We start from the raw sequence: 23,451 nt of genomic DNA on the forward strand, positions 1-23,451 counted from the left end.
TTTGCATCAGCAGCACCATGCTCCAGTGCTCTGGGAGAGTTTATAGTCCTGAGAGTTGAACACTGGATGACTGACAGCTGTCCTTCATCACAACAGAAGCCACAGAAATCCTCCTCATCAAAAACATGACTTTGATCTGCGTCCTCATCTGGACTCTCCTCTGCTGCTGCTTCACAGGTAAAGTCCAGAGAATCAAACTCCTCTCCTCTATCAACATCTGTCCCTCTGAAATGAAGCCCACAAAACCATGAAGCTGCTTTATGTTTTTGTCTCTGTGTCCTCAGAGTCCAGAGGACAGATCACAGTGACTCAGCCTGGAGCAGTGAGCTCTGCTGTGGGAGCAACTGTGAACATCAAGTGTAGGACCAGTCAGAATGTTCTTGGCAACAACTGCTTATACTGGTACCAACAGAAAGATGGAGGAGTTCCTAAACTGCTCATTTATATTGCTAGCAATCGATATTCAGGGATTCCAGCTCGTTTTACAGGCAGTGGATCAAACTCTGACTTCACTCTGACCATCAGTGGAGTCCAGGCTGAAGATGCTGCAGTTTATTACTGTGTAGGTCAGCATTATATCAACAGTCAGCATCTGTTCACACATTGAAAAACAGTCGTACAAAAACCTCCCTCAGTCAGACTGAACAGAAACTGAAGTGACTGCTGCAGCTGGAAGATACTGCAGAGACTGATACAGTTCACTGAGGACACACACACACACACACACACACACACACACACACACACACACGCACACATACACATACACACACACACACACACACACACACACACACACACAAACAGTGATAGAGTGAAAATGTTATTGTTGCTAAACAAAAAAGAAGTTGGAAATCTGTATCTCAGTCAATCAAATTTTGACCTTTGACCTCTGCTTCATAGCAGCTCAAATACATGTGAACCAATTCCTGAATATTGCTCATTATGAAAACATTTCTTAAAGAAAGAGAAAAAAACACAAGTAAATCACCAAAATCAGTGAGTCACAATTGTCTGCATAACTGATCCCTCTACTGCATAGCGTTGCACTGAGGCAACAAACCACATTTTCATGCCTTACGGTGGCCCTTCAAAAAAACCCAACTTTTTTTTTTCAAACAATGCTACCAGGCACATCTCTTTCCAATAGAATGATGAGTTGAAGGTGGTGTGACTTTCATTTGGGGAGGGGCAGGGCCCTTTTCTGCAAGCTGCACTACATGAGAGACATCTCCATTAGGAGGCAAAATAAAGATCACTATTATACATGTTTACAGTGAAATAAATGTATATTAAAAAATACTTGTATGTGCATGAATATGTTATGAAGCATATTTGATTGTTTGTTCTACTTTTTAAAATTTATTTATACTGTAAAACTGTTCATTTTCATTCGTTGACTCAAGGCAACACTGCGCAGTTAGCCCAATTTTTTTCAGGCAATATAATGCATTTGGATATGTATGTAGAGATGTGTTTGTGTGCATTTATATGATCATAGTCAATGTTTTTACTTTACAATCTACTCATAATTACAGGACATAGATGTAAAAACCTTTTATGCAAGGAAACCAAGGGAATGTGCACTTTCTGTCCTCAGAAAGTGAGGACAGTGAACTTTCAGGGAGTGACAGTGAAGTAGAGGAGTGGATCCCTGAGTGAGGTTTGAGGGACACTTAGGAGCTCAGGGGTCAGGGGTCAGTTGGTAAAGTAACTGTGTCTGTGTGTGTGTTAGTGCCCACATAGCAAGCAGGTCTGGCCAGGATCTGGTATCAAGCCGGCACTTTGAGTAATCTGGGAGAGTAGAAAAGCGCTACATAAAAATCAGTCCTTCACTGTCTGAACAGAGTTTCATCATGTTACTTTTGCACTGTTTTGCATGTTCCGGCACATGTTGTTATTGCATGACTTGATTAAGGTACACATTATGCTGACATCTGGGGCCAGAGCTGAAACTGTTCTGGGCCAGCACAGGGCCAGCAGTGTGTCTACAACTGGCCCGTGGCTGCACATCACCTACAGATGGCCCACATACCGCAAAGAATGACGGCCCTTTGGTGGCCCAGATCAGGTTTGCCAGAGGTAATCCACACATGGGCCAGCACAGGACGACCAGGGTGTCTGAAGCTGGCCTTGTGCTGACCCATGTGTGGGCTACCTCTGGCAAACCAGGTCTGGGACACCAAAGGGCCGTCATTCTTTGCGGTATGTGGGCCATGTGTAAGCACATTGTGTGGGCCAGATCCCTGCCATACCAATATTGCTGTGTGGGTGTCAGTGTGTGTGGTCAATGTACTTATTGTTGTGGGGACACAAATATGTTTACACACTCATGTTGTGAGGTCTCGCCTATTTTATGGGGACAAATTGCAAGGCTTGAGTCAGGGTTAGGGTAAGGTTCAGGCAGGGACTTGTGATGGGTAGAGTCAGGATAAGTCTCCAGGAAATGAATGTAAGTTAATGTAATGTCCCCAAAAGTGATGGAAACACAACGTGTGTGTGTGTGTGTGTGTGTGCGCGCGCACGTGCATGGGGTTAGGGTCAAATGTTGGATGTATTTTGGTGTTTTATTGTTTTGTGAAATGTTTACATTGTTTATTTGTTGTTTATTTATTTGTTCATCCTTGTTGTACTAGTACAACTTATTATAGAATAACTTGGCATTTTACTACCCTTGTTGCACAGTGTTGCCTTGAAGCAACAAAACAATATCTGTTTGGGGGGGGCAGGGTGTCAAATTTTATGATTGATATATTATTAGGGACCCAAAAGCTCCCCCAAAATAGGGAGAAATATTTTTTTACCCCAAAATTAAAAAGTCATGCAGTAGAGGGTTATATAAATACTTCCAATAGAAACTTTAAGTCCAATTTTCTCAGGTTTGTAGATTTTTTTCTTTTTTGCTGTTCAATACTAGTCTGATAACTTTGCCTTGCAGTTCCAATAAAATTGATTCATGTTTGTGGCTGTAATGTGACAAAATGTGGGAAAGTTCAAGGGGGCCGAATACTTTTGCAAGCCACTGTATGTGTGTCCTCATTAGGATAGGGATTTATATTGGCGTGAGGGACTGTAGCCTATAAGTTCTTATTGTTTAAATGATAGTTATGAGATGGTGTGTTTCAGGTGATTTTACAGAAAAACACCAAAATAATGTACTGCATTACTTTAAAAAAGTACTCTGCATAATAGAATACTTTAAGATACCTACCTCAACACTGATCACGGCATTTGACTCATTCTTATATTGTGCTTTTCTACTCCACCTGAGAACTCAAACTGCTTTATATAACAAGCTACAACATGCTGAAACATTCATTAAACAGCATGCAATGACTTTGCAGGAATAACGGCGGTGTCGCTCAATATTCTCAGTAATAAAATCATAATCTCTAAGTTCTTATCAATTCCCCTTCGCACTTATTCTTTACCATAAACTTCGCTTAACTTCATGTATTCAAAGTGACTTAATTCTACTGACTCATACTGACTTTCTACAGATAGCACACTGCTTTCCAATAAGAACCCTGGAAATCATTATTTAGAGTTTAATATTGACATCACCACAAAAGTAAGACAAACACTCGATTCTTATTTAATGTAGATTTTTTTTATTCTTTAAAACTTTAAACAAACTTTAAACTTTAAACAAAGCAATGAAAAATGAGAGAAGAAATTGAAAAAAAAAAAAAGCTACAGAATGAAGTGTGAAAGTAAGACCAGCATAAAAGTCACATATAGTTCAGGACTGGGAACACTGGTCTCTCCTGAGTGGCTCTGAGACCAGAGTGTGGGAGCCCTGGGTGGCCTCACAGGTCACAGAGCCCACCTTCATCCAGTGGTCTGCAGGGAGCCTCAGGGTGCTGCTCCAGCTGTAGAGGCCGTCGTTCTCCTGCACCACGGGGCTCCTGCTCTCCTCCCAGCTGATGCTGCCACTGCCATCCACCTTCCAGGACAGACTCCAGTCTGAGGGGAAGCCCTTGTTGGCCAGACACATGAGCGTGGCCTTCCCCTGTTTCAGCTCCTCACTGGAGGGACCCAGCACCTTCAGGGTGGGGCGGGTATCACCTAGGAAACACCAGTCAGCTTAGAGGACAAGAACCACAATTTGATTTTCTCTGTTAAGAAGTTTCTGTCAGGTGTCTTTTCTGCTTCACCAGTCATTAACTCACACATTGTTTCACTTCCCTTTAAGAAACCTCTCATGCATATCAGCACAGAGAGAATCATCACACAGTTTGACCTGAAATATGTTCAAACTACACTGGAAATAAAAGAAGCAGATGTGGAAACATTTACAAAACAAGTTTAGCTTCAAAATCATCAGTTATCTATAACACATCACTTGTTGGAGATAAGAAACTTAATAGCACTACTTGAATGATGTGGATTAATTGTTTTTACTGCTTACATGATTTTAATGACATTTGAAATGATATCTGCTACAACAGAAACACCAGACATGCTGCACACTGTCAAATGCCCATCTTTAACTTCTGGAAATAAAATAAGCAGATATGGCAACAATTATACAAGATGTTAAGCTTCAAAAACCTCCGTTCTGTATAATACACAAGTTTTCTACTTACCTCATGTGAATTTCAGTCATTTATTGTAGTGCTTTTATGATTTCTAAGTAAATTCTACATTTTTACTGACTAAGTAAAACACCAGAAATCTTTATCTTCACTCTGTTTAACTTGAGGACAGTTACATTTAATTCATCTTAGAAACAGTGACTGTGATTTCAAACTAGAAAATAATCACAGGCTGATGACAGTTTATATTATTTACACGATGCATTGTCTTTATGTCAGAAATGTCGACATAAAATCGAATTAAAGCTGATGGAGTCAGCCTCCAGTGTATAATGGTTATAATATTACCTCTACATGAATACTTCATTGTTATAAAGCTAACATTTAAACCTAGATATAGTTTCTTTAAAAACATAATCTTACTTCCAACTTGCAGTCTGGTTCCTCCACCAAAAGTCCACCACAGTGATACAAACTCACTGAGGCGCCGTACAAAAACCTCTGACTGTAGAGAGACACGGCTCTCTGACTCTAGCAGACTGAATTAGAACCAAAAGCTCTCAAGAGTTAACCAGACATATATATATCTCAATAATCCTCAAGTCAACTCTGATGTTTTATATTATTTGTTAATATCGATTTTAACATTTATTCTGAAGCTAACTTTGTGTCTTCATGAAAATTGATCTAAAAACTATTTTAATGATTTTTGTTTTCTGGCACACTGAACAGAAAAGTCAAGATAACCACAAGAAAGAAATCTGATAAAATAAAAGAGGTTTAAGTTCGACTTACTTCCAACTTGCAGTCTGGTTCCTCCACCAAAAGTCCACCACAGTGATACAAACTCATTGAGGCGCCGTACAAAAACCTCTGACTGTAGAGAGACATGGCTCTCTGACTCTGAGACAAACAAACTCATCAATATGAATTGTTTTTATCATAGCTTTATAACATATTAATAGTATAATTTTAATATTAAAATAAAATAAACACAATAAAATAAAGTTCCAAAAATATAATTTGAGAATTTACATCTTATAGGTGTTAAGAAACATCACTACAAAAGCTCCCTGTCACAGCTGCGGGTTTTATTGGAAGGACCCAAACGCGGACTCATATTCAGGGAGGGAGTTTTATTTAGCGTAAGTGAAGCACATAATAGGAACGGGTATGGCGTGAACAAAACTACAAACCAAACCTGAAACGTGAGGCGACTGAGACAACACAGGGGATGGCCAGCAGGAAACGAGATGCGGATGAAACACCAGTGAGACGCAGATGCTCCAACAAAGAGCAAACACACACTAATATACACACACAAGGAAACAAGGAAATGGCAGGAAGGAGGAAGACACAGTTGATTCTAATTAGATGAGACTTGGAGGATGTAACCTGAAAACATTACCATAGAACCACAGAATATTAATTAACCTAAAACATAAACATGGCGTCCACAGACTCCGGACCACGACACTTCCACCTTCTTTCTCAAAACTCTAAACATTAAATTGAATTTTCAATCTACATTCACAAAACCTCAAACTGCACAAATACATCAAAACAGTTTTACGTGTTCTCACAAACACTCGGTGTCTTTAGATCAGTGGTTCTCAAACTTTTCACAGTGAGGACCACCTCAAAAAATATGTCTCTTGAAGTACCACCCTTATGACCAACATTAAAGTACAGTAGTATAGGCCTGTTTACAGTGGCTTGCAAAAGTATTCGGCCCCCTTGAACTTTTCCACATTTTGTCACATTACAGCCAGAAACATGAATCAATGTTATTGGAATTCCACGTGAAAGACCAACACAAAGTGGTGAACACGTGAGAAGTGGAACGAAAATCATACATGACTCCAAACAGTTTTTACAAATAAATAACTGCAAAGTGGGGTGTGTGTAATTATTCAGCCCACTTAGTCAATACTTTGTAGAACCACCTTTTGCTGCAGTTACGGCTGCCAGTCTTTTAGGGTCTGTCTACCAGCTTTGCACATCTACAGACTGAAATCTTTGCCCATTCTTCTTTGCAAAACAGCTCCAGCTCAGTCAGATTAGATGGACAGCGTTTGTGAACAGCAGTTTTCAGATCTTGCCACAGATTCTCGATTGGATTTAGATCTGGACTTTGACTGGGCCATTCTAACACATGGATATGTTTTGTTTTAAACCGTTCCATTGTTCCCCTGGCTTTATGTTTAGGGTCGTTGTCCTGCTGGAAGGTGAACCTCGGCCCCAGTCTCAAATCTTTTGCAGACTCCAAGAGGTTTTCTTCCAAGGTTGTCCTGTATTTGGCTCCATCCATCTTCCCATCAACTCTGACCAGCTTCCCTGTCCCTGCTGAAGAGAAGCACCCCCAGATCATGATGCTGCCACCACCATATTTGACAGTGGGGATGGTGTGTTCAGAGTGATGTGCAGTGTTAGTTTTCCGCCACACATAGCGTTTTGCATTTTGGTCTCATCTGACCAGAGCAGCTTCTTCCACATGTTTGCTGTGTCCCCCACATGGCTTGTGGCAAACTGCAAACGGGACTTCTTATGGTTTTCTGTTAACAATGGCTTTCTTCTTGCCACTCTTCCATAAAGGCCAACTTTGTGCAGTGCACGACTAATAGTTGTCCTATGGACAGATTCCCCCACCTGAGCTGTAGATCTCTGCAGCTTGTCCAGAGTCACCATGGGCCTCTTGGCTGCATTTCTGATCAGCGCTCTCCTTGTTCGGCCTGTGAGTTTAGGTGGACGGCCTTGTCTTGGTAGGTTTACAGTTGTGCCATACTCCTTCCATTTCTGAATGATGGCTTGAACAGTGCTCCGTGGGATGTTCAAGGTTTGAGAAATCTTTGTGTAGCCTAAGCCTGCTTTAGATTTCTCAATAACGTTATCCCTGACCTGTCTGGTGTGTTCTTTGGACTTCATGGTGTTGTTGCTCCCAATATTCTCTTAGACAACCTCTGAGGCCGTCACAGAGCAGCTGTATTTGTACTGACATTAGATTACACACAGGTGCACTCTATTTAGTCATTAGCACTCATCAGGCAATGTCTATGGGCAACTGACTGCACTCAGACCAAAGGGGGCTGAATAATTACGCACACCCCACTTTGCAGTTATTTATTTGTAAAAAATGTTTGGATTCATGTATGATTTTCATTCCACTTCTCACGTGTTCACCACTTTGTGTTGGTCTAATGTGACAAAATGTGGAAAAGCCACTGTAACACCACACAGTTTACACGAGACAATTTTATTTCTTATATGAATGTTATTTATTTTAACTGTCACAAACAGGATGTGACAAATGATAATAATAACAACTGTACTGCATTAAAACATTCACAGCAGGTGGGATATCCAATCTTTAAGTCATGACGTATGAACCCTGCTTCTGGATCCAAACTATTCTGCATTTTTTAAGGCTGTTGTGTTTTTAACATGTCTGTTCTCTAAAATCTAAAAGAGGAATTATGGATTTGATCAACTGGTCCCTAAATGCAATTGACACCCTTTTCTCAACGAGAAGTTTGGGCTTGGGTGAGCCTGAGTGCTGAAGATATCTACCTATTCAGAACCATGATAACAGGGTCCTTGCTGATCGGAGCTGGCTTGGCCCTGACTTATCGAAGAATTAAGAAAGCGGAACCGGCTGTTCAAATCCCCACAAGGCTGCCCGCTGGGATTGAAATGATGGGACGAGGCGTGAGTTTCTCAAAATGGGCTCATTGAGTGCAACACGGATAAGATCTTGGAGAAGCTTACAGCTGCTGTGAATACTCAGAATAAGACCTCTGTGCACAAACTGGATCACAGCTTGGAGAAGCTCACTGTGGTCGTGAGTTCTCAGAATCTGTTCTTTGAGCACAAGAATGACAACATCATGGAGAAGCTCACTGCTCTCCAACGGGAGATTGAGAGACCAGTGTTGGACTGTTAGAACAGCTTTGAAATTCATATGAGTTGTTCGCACTAAAGTAAAAACCATCATCACTTCATGCGGCTATCCCTTTGGCGCCAGCTGCGGCCTCAAGGCTGGAGCTGAACAACAACACCTTGATAACAACTGTGTTTAGACTGTTCTTCCCATTCTATGCAAGGCCACCTGGGTTGGCTGGAAGACTGTTTACTTAGCCTAGCAGGGCGAAGGACACTGTCTCAGCTGAACTCTGGACACACACACACAGACATATATACACATGCAGACATACACTCATCCCCCCTCCAAACGTCTTCGACGCTTATTCCCTTCCGATGCTGACGGTGGATCAAGGAGACCAGCGCTTATTCTGCAGGCCCGGATGCACTGTCTACACTGGCTGTCTCTCACCGTTTATCCACCCCTGTTGCTTGTCATGTGTTTCTTTGGTGTATTAAGAGTTTTTCATGTGCAGAGGTGTTTTTTTTCTGTTCTCAAACTGATCTCCCTGTTGGAGCTCAGTCTGGGGGGATTTATTTTTTTCTCCTTATCTTTCCTCATGTGGTGCATTTTCCATTGTTATACCTCTCTGACCTGTCTTCCCCATGTGATGTTTTTGTGTAATGTAAGTATGGTCGGAGGGTAAGATGGCGCTGCCATTGCGTGCAATAGGTCTGCAGCCTTAACATGAAAGTATATTCAGCCTCCCCCGGACCCCCTAGACACCCTCCTTGCACGACGCCTGCCCCTGCAATGCATAAGCCATAACCATCATAGTTTAATCAAATGGCTGTGATTCACTCGACTGCCAGCCTTTGTTCGTCTCCGCTGGAGGGTCCGAGGGGCCCGTCCAGCCTTCTTCCTCCGCTGGAGGGTCCGAGGGGCCCGTCCAGCCACCTGTTCCCGCTGGAGGGTCCAAGGGGCCCGTCCAGCCACCTGTTCCCGCTGGGGGTTCTGGAGAACCGCACCAGCCTTTGTTCGTCTCCGCTGGAGGGTCCGAGGGGCCCGTCCAGCCTTCTGCCTCTGCTGGAGGGTCCGAGGGGCCCATCCAGCCTTCTGCCTCTGCTGGAGGGTCCGAGGGGCCTGTCCAGCAACCTGCCTCCGCTGGAGGGTCCGAGGGGCCCGTCCAGCAACCTGCCTCCGCTGCAGCGCCACCACCTGCGGCTCCCGCGTCGTCGCCTGCAGCGCCTCCCTCATCTGGTCCAGCCTCCGAGTCTTCTGCTCCGCCTGGTCCAGCCTCAGCCTCTGCGTCGCCTGGTCCGGCTTCCGAGTCTTCGCCTTCGGCGTCGTCTGGTCCTGCCTCACTCCGTCTAGCTTCGTCTGCGCCTGAGGTCTCCATGCCATCTGGTCCTGTCCGGCCTGCACGGCCTGCTCGGCCTGTCCGGCCTGCTCGTCCTGCACGCCCTGTTCGGCCTCTTTCCAGGCCGATGAGTGGACGTCATTGCCGTCATGGACGGCCCCCTGAACTACGTCGCCGCTGGTGCCTCCCGCACGGCCGGCCTCCTGACCTGCTCCGTCGCCGCCGGTGCCTCCCGCCTGCCCGGCCCCCTGAACTGTTTTCTGGACTCTTGGGCTGTCGTCCTCCGGGCCGGCCCCCTGAACCAGACCAAACCTTGACCTGAGATGTCCCCAGAGAGGTGGCGTCTGATACCCAACCTGACATATAGACACAGACATACAGGCACACACAGATACAAACATCCATTCCCACCCTCATGCTCTCATATGCACTTACTCCACACTCAACCAATGTGGAGACAGACATAGAGAGACACTGTACACACAATCACACTCCCCAAGCGTACTCTACGAACCGGGTCTAGGTACACTTGCCCCCCTGGAGGGGGGGAACTGCACCCAGACCCAGGTGGTTTTACCCTTTTCCCTGCAGTGGGGAGAAGCAGACCGCCCCGACTCCGCAGCAGCAGGGAGGCCCGACATTCCAGACCCCAGTCGGACGGCCAACTCCTCCTCCTAGTCCCCCCGCTCCAGCAGAACGCACATCCCTTCACCCGCTCATTGTAGTGTTGATCCATGTGTGTTCTAAGGTGCATTTAAAACCCAGGAGGGCATGGAGCTACCTGCCAGAGAGCACCAGGTAAGCGCATTGCCCCTCCTGCTAGCCCTCAATGTCTACGTGTATTTAAAATTGAGAGGTGGGCAACAACGCCAGGGGTGAGGTGTACACCCTGATGGTAATTTGGATTCCGTGTAGCGTGCCCACCCCCAAGATCCTATATGTATGTGTAATGAGAGTGTGAGTAATGTGAATGTCTAAGTTGTGGGATAAAATTAAGGCAGAGGCAGCCAGAAGGGGACGGGGGGGGGGGGGGGGGGGGGGTTACCTCCTCTGCACCCTGGTGACACACCCCTACTCCAAGGCCCTGCATGTGTGGGTGGTTGTGGTGGAGCGGGAAGAGGGAGGCAGCTGGAGATGGGGAGGGAAGGAAGGGAGGGGCAAGTGACCCCTCCCTTGGGCCAGCTCCCCCGCTGACCCCAGTAGGCGCCCCCATACTCCGCGACCCGCCAGGGAAAGGGGGCCCAGGCCCATCCAAACCGGGGCCCAGTGCAGCAGCGCCGCCCGGCCCCACAGAGCCCGGGACAGTCCACCCAACCCCACCACAGAGAAAACTGCACCCACCCCATCATCCACTCATCTTCCAGACTACATAAGACAATAGACGCCCAGGCTGAGATCTTCCTCCACCTCTCCTGTATCTCCCCCTCCTGCATAGAGAGTTCCTGAAGAGAGGAAAGCTCCTGCAAGATGTGACAACCTCCCCCACCAGTTGAAGAGCCCCCGAGGTGGCTCGACGCACCGGCGGCACCCTGCGCCAGGGCTGGGCAGGGTGCCCGCTGCTGGGTGCGAAGGATTCCCAGTCACTTGCAGAAGAAGTGGATCACATTCTCTTGGCTACCAGGAGCTTTGGCATCCAGACGACAATTCCCGACTCACCGACGGCATCTCCCGCACCCCCACCGATTCTCCCGGGGGCCTCCAACTCATCGATAGTGGCTGGGATCGCGGTGTCATGGAAAAGGGTTGTGTTTTTACCATCAGTGTGACAGCGCTGTGCCGCAGTTTTAAGGCCCAGGGAAATGAGCCCGCCATTTCCCTGGGCCGCCTGTTTGAGAAAGACTGCTTTAGATCATGCACAGAAACAGTTAAAATGATAATACTGCTGAGCATTACACACTACATCACAAAATAGAAAATAACATGTTCAGGACATGAAAGTCGAGTCTTTCCAGTCTCACAGGTTGTCCTGTTATTCTACAAAACATTTTAACAAGTGATATCTGCGCTGTGGTCATGTTTAACTTTCCAACCTGTGGTCAGCATCATGCATCAATGTGAATCACTGCAAGATTTTTTGTACTGAGTGAGTTTTTCAAAATTCTAAAATAACTTTTACAAATTGTTCCTTTTCTTTAATTTGTTTTAAGTGTCTTTCACTTTTGAGTCCATGTTTACATGCACAGGTGTACTTTGAAAAACATTGACTTTTCTATTTATTCTGGCCTATTTTTTACATGTGAACAGGACTTTAATTTGTTGACAGGTCATTTTCTAACTTCTTTCAGGGTGAAGATTCTCAGAAACTATGTTCATGTGTTTGTGAGTAGATAAGTACAGTATTTCTTTTCTTTTTTTTATGTGAACAAAATCAGATTGTGTCTTACAAGGACAAATGTGTGTGCTTTTATCTTCAGGCAACACTGTCTTATAGGTAGCATGTTTTTTTTTTGGCATTTTTAGCATTTTTCCATCATTGGATAGTAAAACAGTGAAGACAGACAGGAAAGTGGGAAAGACACACATTAAAGGGCCACAGGTTAGACTCAAATCCAGGCTGCTGCCCCCTCCCATGACCCACTGAGCTAAACTGGCACCCTGCACAGTCCTGATTGGCCAACACTTGGATTGGGGTGAGGAAATCTCCTTTCCAAAAAAATCGTTCTTTTGAAATAAATTACAGTGGACATTGTGAAAAACTGATTAACTGATAAACAGCATCAACAATTTGAGCCAAGTAGCTGTTGTATTCAGTCAGATGATTTCCATAGTGAGGCACTTTGCATCAGCAGCACCATGCTCCAGTGCTCTGGGAGAGTTTATAGTCCTGAGAGTTGAACACTGGATGACTGACAGCTGTCCTTCATCACAACAGAAGCCACAGAAATCCTCTTCATCAAAAACATGACTTTGATCTGCGTCCTCATCTGGACTCTCCTCTGCTGCTGCTTCACAGGTAAAGTCCAGAGAATCAAACTCCTCTCCTCTATCAACATCTGTCCCTCTGAAATGAAGCCCACAAAACCATGAAGCTGCTTTATGTTTTTGTCTCTGTGTCCTCAGAGTCCAGAGGACAATATACAGTGACTCAGCCTGGAGCAGTGAGCTCTGCTGTGGGAAGATCTGTGAGCATCAGGTGTAGGACCAGTCAGAATGTTTATAGCTCCAACCTTTTAGCCTGGTACCAACAGAAAGATGGAGGAGTTCCTAAACGTCTCATTTATGCTGCTAGCACTCGAGAATCAGGGATTCCAGATCGTTTTACAGGCAGTGGGTCAAACTCTGACTTCACTCTGACCATCAGTGGAGTCCAGGCTGAAGATGCAGCAGTTTATTACTGTCAGAGTTACCACAGCCCACATGTGTTCACACAGTGAAAAACAGTCGTACAAAAACCTCCCTCAGTCAGACTGAACAGAAACTGAAGTGACTGCTGCAGCTGGAAGATACTGCAGAGACTGATACAGTTCACTGAGGACACACACACACACACACACATACGTGTTTTCGTGATATATCAGTACGTATGACAAAAATGTGACAAATGGGAACGTGCCTTTCCGAAGGTCCTAGAGGCATGGGAATCACAAAAAGTTTGACCCATGCTTCCAGGAACACGCCCATCTGTTGAGATTTTGGCTAGGGCTAAATTTTGGTCAAACCTGAATTTACTGCTACTTGTGAGGACACTGTCAGGTTTATGTGACTTATGAGTACCATAAGGTCACACACTGATATTTCATGTTTAGGTGAATTGTGAAGCCCATGGAAACACATAATTTTCAAGTATACATGACTTATAAGGACCAGGTAAGGGTAGGTTCTGTATTTTTAGCTTGGCTCCTTTTGAGATTACAATATAATAGGCATGGATGCACAATAGTAATGCTCACCAGTCGGGTAACTTCTGACAGAAATATCAGACATTTATGTGTTAATAAAACAGTAAATCTGAGCTGTGTAGAGACTTAAAAAAAGACATAGGTCAAATGTGGTCAGTCTACTTTTTAAGTCTTAATATTGTAATGCATTAATTCATTTTGTAGTGAATGTTCATGTGAATAAAAACGTGGAACATTATCTGCCTTTCTTATCATTTAATTGCAAAAAGCACCCAGCATAAACCACAGATTTATGAGTAAGAACAATGCAATACAGAAAACTGCAATACTGACATAACTGTGGAAGTAACAAAGTATCTCTCTTGCTTGTTTCTTTTTTTCTTGCATCTTTCTTTTAATGCCATGATCCTGTTGTGGATGTAGTACCTTATGACAACCCAGTCTCTGCCTTTCAGAACTGCCGGCTCTGCTTGGAGGCAGCAGTCACATTCCTTTTTACCTGGTACTTTGCAGCTTGTTATGAAGTAAAACGTGCCGCTCAGCAACCTTCACTTCATCATTTGTCCACTTGATTCTCACCTTCCCAGCTGTCATAAATGGAAACAAAAGAAAATATCTTAATGTGAATGCAAAATGTTCTTAAACCTTGCTTTCTACTGGAGCACTTTAAAGGAGCAATAAGCACAATTCATCATACTTAGGTTGAAGGAATTAAAAATGGCTATGTGAAGAACTAGAGGTGTAATTACATCTGGAGTACAGCATGAAGTCATAATCCCTCTCTCTGTATGGATCTCCAGCCATAGACTTTGGTTTGGTTTACAGGCAGTGCACAACAGCACACCTAGCAGTGAAAAGATATTGCTTATTGCTCCTTTAAGGATGCTTGGAATGAACCATTTGAAGTGCTGTGTTCTGCTGGGAATCAAATGAGATGAAATGATTTATGATAAAAGCTCTCAACAGTGTCATGTCTGAAAACAATAAACTTGTCCTTTGATCACAAGTATATTCAGCTAAAGCATTTTGTATTTGGGTGCGTTTACCCCTTCTTGGTGAAGTGTTGCTAATGTTTTTGTTGTCCAGGGTGATTGAGGCAGAGGTGCCCTTCATGTTGTCCAGGGCAGCTGAGTAAAGCGTGTGGCTTGGAACCCCAGAATACTTGGTCCTTGAGCCTTTGAAAAGTAACAGTGAAATATGAGAATCAATGCATGCAATAGGTCTGTTTGCTTTTTTCTCTGCATTGTAGGAAAAGTCAGCGTTGGGCAGTGTGTAATTCTACATTAAGGGGCTAAGGGGCTCAAGAGTTGTAATCGGAAGGTTGCCGGTTCGAGCCCCGGCTCCGACAGTCTTGGTCATTGTGTCCTTGGGCAAGACACTTCACCCGTTGCCTACTGGTGGTGGTCAGAGGGCCCATGTCCTCATGTCCTTCACAGCTTAAAACAATATGAGGAAAATGTAACACACACACTACAATCACTGGTCCTACCATATGAGGACTTCTACTTAAACACACTCATGTCCTTCACAGCTTAAAACAATATGAGGACATGACGACTGAACACATGTAGAGTTCATGTTCCTGGCTTCTTACTTCTCCTGCTGTTGTCAATAAAAGCTCTAGACCCAACACTGATGTAAAGCCATCTATTTCCCCAGAAATTAAATCATGTAAACTGATCAGTGGGAGGTTAAATGGAAAAAAACATGTGTAAAAGGACAAAAATATCAAATGTAGTCAGAATAAAGATCAAGCTGATGCTTTAAGGGAAAGTTTGGACTAACAAATGGTATAGACAATTACTTTCTCCTAATGCTAATGTTGATTTTGGTTAACTTTGACTCAAACTGATTGTTTTAATACAATCAAAGTGCATTTCATTTATGCACTAGGCCCAACTGACACATATACTTGATACCAAATACAAAAAAATAATGTGTAACCTGTTGGAAGAATGAAGTGGGTATGTCACCCACCAATTGGTCTGAAGGAGGTTGAGACAGGACCTCAGCACTTGGTGTCTGCAACAAAAGACAACAATATAACGTCAGAAACATTCTGTACTGTAAATCCCTGACTAGATAATTAACTACAGATCATATTTGTATGAGTGAACATTATTACAGAAGGATCTGACTTCCTTATACCAGATTCTATAGAAACTTAACACTGTACAGTTCTGCTACCCAACAATATGAGGACAGTGTAACACACACACTACAATCACTGGTCCTACCATATGAGGACTTCTACTTAAACACACTCATGTCCTTCACAGCTTAAAACAATATGAGGACATGACGACTGAACACATGTAGAGTTCATGTTCCTGACTTCTAACTTCTCCTGCTGTTGTCCATAAAAGCTCTAAACCCAACACTGATGTAAAGCCATCTATTTCCCCAGAAATTAAATCATGTAAACTAATCAGTGGGAGGTTAAATGGACAAAAACATGTGTAAAAGGACAAAAATATCAAATGTAGTCAGAATAAAGATCAAGCTGATGCTTTAAGGGAAAGTTTGGACTAACAAATGGTATAGACAATTACTTTCTCCTAATGCTAATGTTGATTTTGGTTAACTTTGACTCAAACTGATTGTTTTAATACAATCAAAGTGCATTTCATTTATGCACTAGGCCCAACTGACACATATACTTGATACCAAATACAAAAAAATAATGTGTAACCTGTTGGAAGAATGAAGTGGGTATGTCACTCACCAATTGGTCTGTACAAAGTTGAGACAGGACCTCAGCACTTGGTGTCTGCAACAAAAGACAACAATATAATGTCAGAAACATTCTGTACTGTAAATCCCGACTAGATAATTAACTACAGTTCATATTTGTATCAGTGAATATTATTACAGAAGGATCTGACTTCCTTATACCAGATTCTATAGAAACTTAACACTGTACAGTTCTGCTACCCAACAATATGAGGACAATGTAACACACACACTACAATCACTGGTCCTACCATATGAGGACTTCTACTTAAACACACTCATGTCCTTCACAGCTTAAAACAATATGAGGACAATGTAACACACATTACAATCACTGGTCCCACCACATGAGGAAGGCAACTGAAACACACTCATGTCCTTCACAGCTTAAAACAATATGAGGACATGACGACTGAACACATTTAGAGTTCATGTTCCTGACTTCTTACTTCTCCTGCTGTTGTCAATAAAAGCTCTAAACCCAACACTGATGTAAAGCCATCTATTTCCCCAGAAATTAAATCATGTAAACTGATCAGTGGGAGGTTAAATGGAAAAAAACATGTGTAAAAGGACAAAAATATCAAATGTAGTCAGAATAAAGATCAAGCTGATGCTTTAAGGGAAAGTTTGGACTAACAAATGGTATAGACAATTACTTTCTCCTAATGCTAATGTTGATTTTGGTTAACTTTGACTCAAACTGATTGTTTTAATACAATCAAAGTGCATTTCATTTATGCACTAGGCCCAACTGACACATATACTTGATACCAAATACAAAAAAATAATGTGTAACCTGTTGGAAGAATGAAGTGGGTATGTCACCCACCAATTGGTCTGAAGGAGGTTGAGACAGGACCTCAGCACTTGGTGTCTGCAACAAAAGACAACAATATAACGTCAGAAACATTCTGTACTGTAAATCCCGACTAGATAATTAACTACAGATCATATTTGTATGAGTGAACATTATTACAGAAGGATCTGACTTCCTTATACCAGATTCTATAGAAACTTAACACTGTACAGTTCTGCTACCCAACAATATGAGGACAGTGTAACACACACACTACAATCACTGGTCCTACCATATGAGGACTTCTACTTAAACACACTCATGTCCTTCACAGCTTAAAACAATATGAGGACATGACGACTGAACACATGTAGAGTTCATGTTCCTGACTTCTAACTTCTCCTGCTGTTGTCAATAAAAGCTCTAAACCCAACACTGATGTAAAGCCATCTATTTCCCCAGAAATTAAATCATGTAAACTAATCAGTGGGAGGTTAAATGGACAAAAACATGTGTAAAAGGACAAAAATATCAAATGTAGTCAGAATAAAGATCAAGCTGATGCTTTAAGGGAAAGTTTGGACTAACAAATGGTATAGACAATTACTTTCTCCTAATGCTAATGTTGATTTTGGTTAACTTTGACTCAAACTGATTGTTTTAATACAATCAAAGTGCATTTCATTTATGCACTAGGCCCAACTGACACATATACTTGATACCAAATACAAAAAAATAATGTGTAACCTGTTGGAAGAATGAAGTGGGTATGTCACCCACCAATTGGTCTGAAGGAGGTTGAGACAGGACCTCAGCACTTGGTGTCTGCAACAAAAGACAACAATATAACGTCAGAAACATTCTGTACTGTAAATCCCGACTAGATAATTAACTACAGATCATATTTGTATGAGTGAACATTATTACAGAAGGATCTGACTTCCTTATACCAGATTCTATAGAAACTTAACACTGTACAGTTCTGCTACCCAACAATATGAGGACAGTGTAACACACACACTACAATCACTAGTCCTACCATATGAGGACTTCTACTTAAACACACTCATGTCCTTCACAGCTTAAAACATTATGAGGACATGACGACTGAACACATGTAGAGTTCATGTTCCTGACTTCTAACTTCTCCTGCTGTTGTCAATAAAAGCTCTAAACCCAACACTGATGTAAAGCCATCTATTTCCCCAGAAATTAAATCATGTAAACTAATCAGTGGGAGGTTAAATGGACAAAAACATGTGTAAAAGGACAAAAATATCAAATGTAGTCAGAATAAAGATCAAGCTGATGCTTTAAGGGAAAGTTTGGACTAACAAATGGTATAGACAATTACTTTCTCCTAATGCTAATGTTGATTTTGGTTAACTTTGACTCAAACTGATTGTTTTAATACAATCAAAGTGCATTTCATTTATGCACTAGGCCCAACTGACACATATACTTGATACAAAATACAAAAAAATAATGTGTAACCTGTTGGAAGAATGAAGTGGGTATGTCACTCACCAACTGGTCTGTACAAGGTTGAGACAGGACCTCAGCACTTGGTGTCTGCAACAAAAGACAACAATATAATGTCAGAAACATTCTCTAGTATAAATCCTGACTAGATAATTAACTACAGATCATATTTGTATCAGTGAATATTATTACAGAAGGATCTGACTTCCTTATACCAGATTCTATAGAAACTTAACACTGTACAGTTCTGCTACCCAACAATATGAGGACAGTGTAACACACACACTACAATCACTGGTCCCGCCATATGAGGACTTCTACTTAAACACACTCATGTCCTTCACAGCTTAAAACAATATGAGGACAATGTAACACACATTACAATCACTGGTCCCACCACATGAGGAAGGCAACTGAAACACACTCATGTCCTTCACAGCTTAAAACAATATGAGGACATGACGACTGAACACATGTAGAGTTCATGTTCCTGACTTCTTACTTCTCCTGCTGTTGTCAATAAAAGCTCTAAACCCAACACTGATGTAAAGCCATCTATTTCCCCAGAAATTAAATCATGTAAACTAATCAGTGGGAGGTTAAATGGACAAAAACATGTGTAAAAGGACAAAAATATCAAATGTAGTCAGAATAAAGATCAAGCTGATGCTTTAAGGGAAAGTTTGGACTAACATATGGTATAGACAATTACTTTCTCCTAATGCTAATGTTGATTTTGGTTAACTTTGACTCAAACTGATTGTTTTAATACAATCAAAGTGCATTTCATTTATGCACTAGGCCCAACTGACACATATACTTGATACCAAATACAAAAAAATAATGTGTAACCTTTTGGAAGAATGAAGTGGGTATGTCACTCACCAATTGGTCTGAAGGAGGTTGAGACAGAACCTCAGCACTTGGTGTCTGCAACAAAAGACAACAATATAACGTCAGAAACATTCTGTACTGTAAATCCTGACTAGATAATTAACTACAGATCATATTTGTATCAGCGAATATTATTACAGAAGGATCTGACTTCCTTATTACCATATTGTATAGAAACTTAACACTGTACAGTTCTGCTACCCAACAATATGAGGACAGTGTAACACACACATTACAATCACTGGTCCTACCATATGAGGACTTCTACTTTCCTGTTGGAGGTTGAGACAGGATGGAGGGACAGCAGGGTAGTAGCTCGCACAAATGATTCTATTGACACAACAGGGAAGTGAGATTAATGTACTGAACACAACAGACTCTTTCAAAATAAAACAGGAAACATGGCATGAAAATACAAACGTGGTAATATACAGCCCTAACATAAATTCATTAAAACGATGTTAATAACGTTATGCCAAAGTCAACTAACCCGCCACCAAACACTCTCAAGAAACTCAAAAACCTTAGAATAACGTCAGAAATGCTGGGCCAGAAACCCAGACCGTGAGCGAATAACTATAATACTATTGATTTGTGCTAAATACGAAAACATTAATATTATCATTTAAATCCCCCCAAACATATCTTGTGTTGAAAAAAATGTGTGTTGCAGTTAGCTACACTTAAAAAGAGCTTAGGCTGACTGTCTCTGCAGTTGAAGATGCAGAGCACATGCTAGGCCGCAGGTCCATTTAACTCCAGTGGGAATTTAAGAACAGTTAAATTTAACTTCTAATATCTATTGTTAAAGATAAATCTTAAGTAATTTTTTAACATTTATCATCATTCACCACTTTCAGTTTGTTCAAATCGATTGTGCATTGTTTTAATTCCGTTTAACTAACGTTAATTAGCTTGTTAAACATACAACTTTACCTTGCGAAGTGTGCGTCAAATCATGGATATCAAAGGTAAATACATACGTCAAGATAAATCTCTCCTTAGTGCTGAAGGTCCCGGATGTGCCGTTCACGCAGAGCTCAAGCGAGTTTGTATCTTGCCGTGACCAGCAACTCTTTGGTTGAGGCTTTCGAACAATCAGATGCATCTTTACTCACTTGTTGACCAATCACAGACGTCGTTCTATGCTCCACTGACAAAATGCTGCATCCGGACTCTCCTCGTCCATTTAACAACAAAAACACAGCAACACGCGCTGTATTTGAGGTAGGAACACTTGAGAACTGTCACAATGTTTTGCAAACTGCTGTTACAGTTAATTTCGTTCCGTTAATTTGTTTGGTACCTATTGTTGAGTAACACTTGGTACACATGTGGTTAGCTTGCTGGTCTAGTTTAAGTTAGCATGGGCATGCTGTTCACTGATGGAGTAAGGCCAAATTTGTCTTGATATTGTCAGTGTGTTATCATAAACATGTCTTAATTTGTTATGAAAAGAAGAGCAGCACCCCTAGACCCCCAGGTGAAAATACAGATAATAGATAAGCAATTTAAGAAAATAAGTATGTGTATAATAAATGATTTTACTGTCACTTTCCTGGGTCTGTTGACCCAGCGTTTTAAGTTTTAGTTTGTTTGGATGTCGATGTTTATTTATAAGTTCTTTAGGTTAGCTAAGTTCATTTGTTTATTAGATTACCCTTGTTATGTCTGTTTTATTGTGAAAGTCCTTGTCCTATATCCAGTGTGTCTAGTTTTGTTTCCCCTTGTCTTGTTAGGTCTGATTTGTCCCAGCTGTTCCTCATCCCCTCATTATCTCTCTGTGTACTTACAGTGGCTTGCAAATGTATTCGTCCCCCTTTTCCACATTTTGTCACATTACTGCCACAAACATGAATCAATTTTAATGGAATCCAATTGCAGCAAAAGGTGGTTCTACAAAGTATTGACTCAGGGGGCTGAATAATTACGCACACCCCAGTTTTCAGTTATTTATTTGTAAAAAATGTTTGGAATCATGTATGATTTTCGTTCCACTTCTCACGTGTACACCACTTTGTATTGGTCTTTCATGTGGAACTCCAGTAAAATTGATTCATGTTTGTGGCTATAATGTGACAAAATGTGGGAAAGTTCAAGGGGGCCGAATACTTTTGTAAGCCATGCTGTGGATTAATAACAAGTATGATTCAGTGCAGAGAGGTCTATTAACACATAGTGAGTGAGAAAGGTGACTGGAAAGGAAAAAACTCAGTGCATCATGGGAATCCCCCGGCAGCCTGGATTCAGGAGACAGACACTGGCTGTGTCCCATTTCAGGGTCTGCACGCTTGAAGTACGTGCACTACGCGTACTACGTACGGTGCGTACTATAAGTACGAGAAGTGCGGAAGTGAGAGGCTTGTGAAATGGGACGGTATATGCTTCGTCGCGCTGTTCAGGTTGCCTAGCAACCATGATACTAATGTACACGTTACATACAGCTTTGTTTGACAGAAATGAAGGAGAAAATTGTTTTGTTGGTCAATCATTTTTGTCATGACATCACTTTGATTAGTTGAGTATCTGAGGCTGAGACCACAGGACTGTAAAACATGATTCAAGGGCTTCATTTCTGTACTGAACAGTCATTTAAGATTAGCTAGTAAATAATAATTAGTTAATGTTGTTCATGAGACTAAAGTCATCTCACTATGGTAATGTAAATATAACATGGCCAATATTATAGTATTGTCAGATTATTATGATATATATATATATATATATATATATATCACTGACTTTCAGCTTGTTGTGTTTGTGGATATATGACTGACTTTAATTATCCATAAAATCATCAGATTCTCTGTAAGATTAAGGTCGACTATATGTATATTTAGAAGTAGAGGCTTTAAAACCAAGTTAATGCTGAAAGTACAAACATCACTAGTGTCACATAACTTTGCCGACATGTGGCCAACAGCAATGTTTTAATGTTCTTCATTATTAAACATTCGCACATGAATAAGTGACGTCATATTCAGTACTTACTTTCGGCTGCTCCCTTCTGCCGTATTTTGCGGCAAAATTATCCACACCCACTGCCGCGCTATGAATTGTGGGATATATGGGACTACGAAGCGTGCACCGGACCACGCTTGATATTTGGGGAAATCGACGGCGCATTTGGAGTATGCATTTGAAGTACACTTCGAATTGGGACAGCCGTCGTCGCGTGGCGGTGACGTAACCGCACTTAAAATGCGTACTTCAAGCGTGCAGACCCTGAAATGGGACACAGAGACTATCTCTACTTTCAAGATTAGGCTTAAAACTTTCCATTTTGCTAAAGCATATAGTTAGGGCTGGACCAGGTGACCCTGAATCCTCCCTTAGTTATGCTGCAATAGACGTAGGTTGCCGGGAATTCCCATGATACATTGAGTTTTTCCTTTCCAGTCACCTTTATAACTCAGTATGTGTTAATAGACCTCTCTGCATTGAATCATATCTGTTATTAACCTCTGTCTCTCTTCCACAGCATGTCTTTCATCCTGTTTTCCTTCTCTCACCCCAACCGGTCGCAACAGATGGCCGCCCCTCCCTGAGCCTGGTTCTGCCAGAGGTTTCTTCCTGTTAAAAGGGAGTTTTTCCTTCCCACTGTCGCCAAAGTGCTTGCTCATAGGTGGTCATATGATTGTTGGGTTTTTCTCTGTACCTATGAAGGGCCTTGAGGCGACTTTTTTTTTGTGATTTGGCGCTATATAAATAAAATTGAATTGAAATTGAATTGTACTGCTGCATACTGTGACATTTACAGTTGCTTAGTTAATTAAGTGACTTAATTACTCACTTTTATTTACTAATTGAATTACTAAATGAAGCTGGAATTGTGCATTCTGCAGTTTTTAATAGTGTGTTATTAGTTTTTAAAGAAACAATATGCATTTTATATTATATTGTAAAAAGTATAAGGTAAGTTGAATTTAAAATATAATGAATTGTTG

General features: G+C 41.8%; 1 protein-coding gene and 1 gene segment (V, D, J or C); both read right to left on the minus strand.

The window, feature by feature from the left end:
• Positions 1-3,675: 3,675 nt before the first annotated feature.
• LOC146492584 (Ig kappa-b4 chain C region-like) lies at positions 3,676-5,015 on the minus strand. The segment is given in 2 exon segments: positions 3,676-4,068; positions 4,962-5,015. A coding segment is annotated over 1 exon segment (255 nt).
• Positions 5,016-13,571: 8,556 nt separating this feature from the next.
• Positions 13,572-20,616, minus strand: LOC146492585 (uncharacterized). Of its 24 annotated transcripts, none has more exons than XM_085148800.1 (10): positions 20,488-20,616; positions 19,756-19,834; positions 19,496-19,540; positions 18,656-18,700; positions 17,909-17,953; positions 17,162-17,206; positions 16,322-16,366; positions 15,574-15,618; positions 14,643-14,771; positions 13,572-14,183 (listed from the first exon to the last, which is right to left on the minus strand). In XM_085148800.1, exons 1-9 carry the CDS (start codon positions 20,610-20,612, stop codon positions 14,706-14,708), a joined length of 540 nt encoding a protein of 179 aa, XP_085004926.1. In that variant the 5' UTR covers positions 20,613-20,616; the 3' UTR covers positions 13,572-14,183; positions 14,643-14,705. The 24 variants fall into 24 exon arrangements, with proteins under 24 accessions (XP_085004926.1, XP_085004927.1, XP_085004925.1 ...); XM_085148801.1 differs by having other exon boundaries at positions 13,572-14,440; XM_085148799.1 differs by adding an exon at positions 14,346-14,440 and having other exon boundaries at positions 14,643-15,618.
• Positions 20,617-23,451: the final 2,835 nt, after the last annotated feature.

The sequence above is a fragment of the Neolamprologus multifasciatus genome, chromosome 22, assembly GCF_963576455.1.
Source record: "Neolamprologus multifasciatus chromosome 22, fNeoMul1.2, whole genome shotgun sequence".
Lineage (NCBI taxonomy): Eukaryota > Metazoa > Chordata > Actinopteri > Cichliformes > Cichlidae > Neolamprologus > Neolamprologus multifasciatus.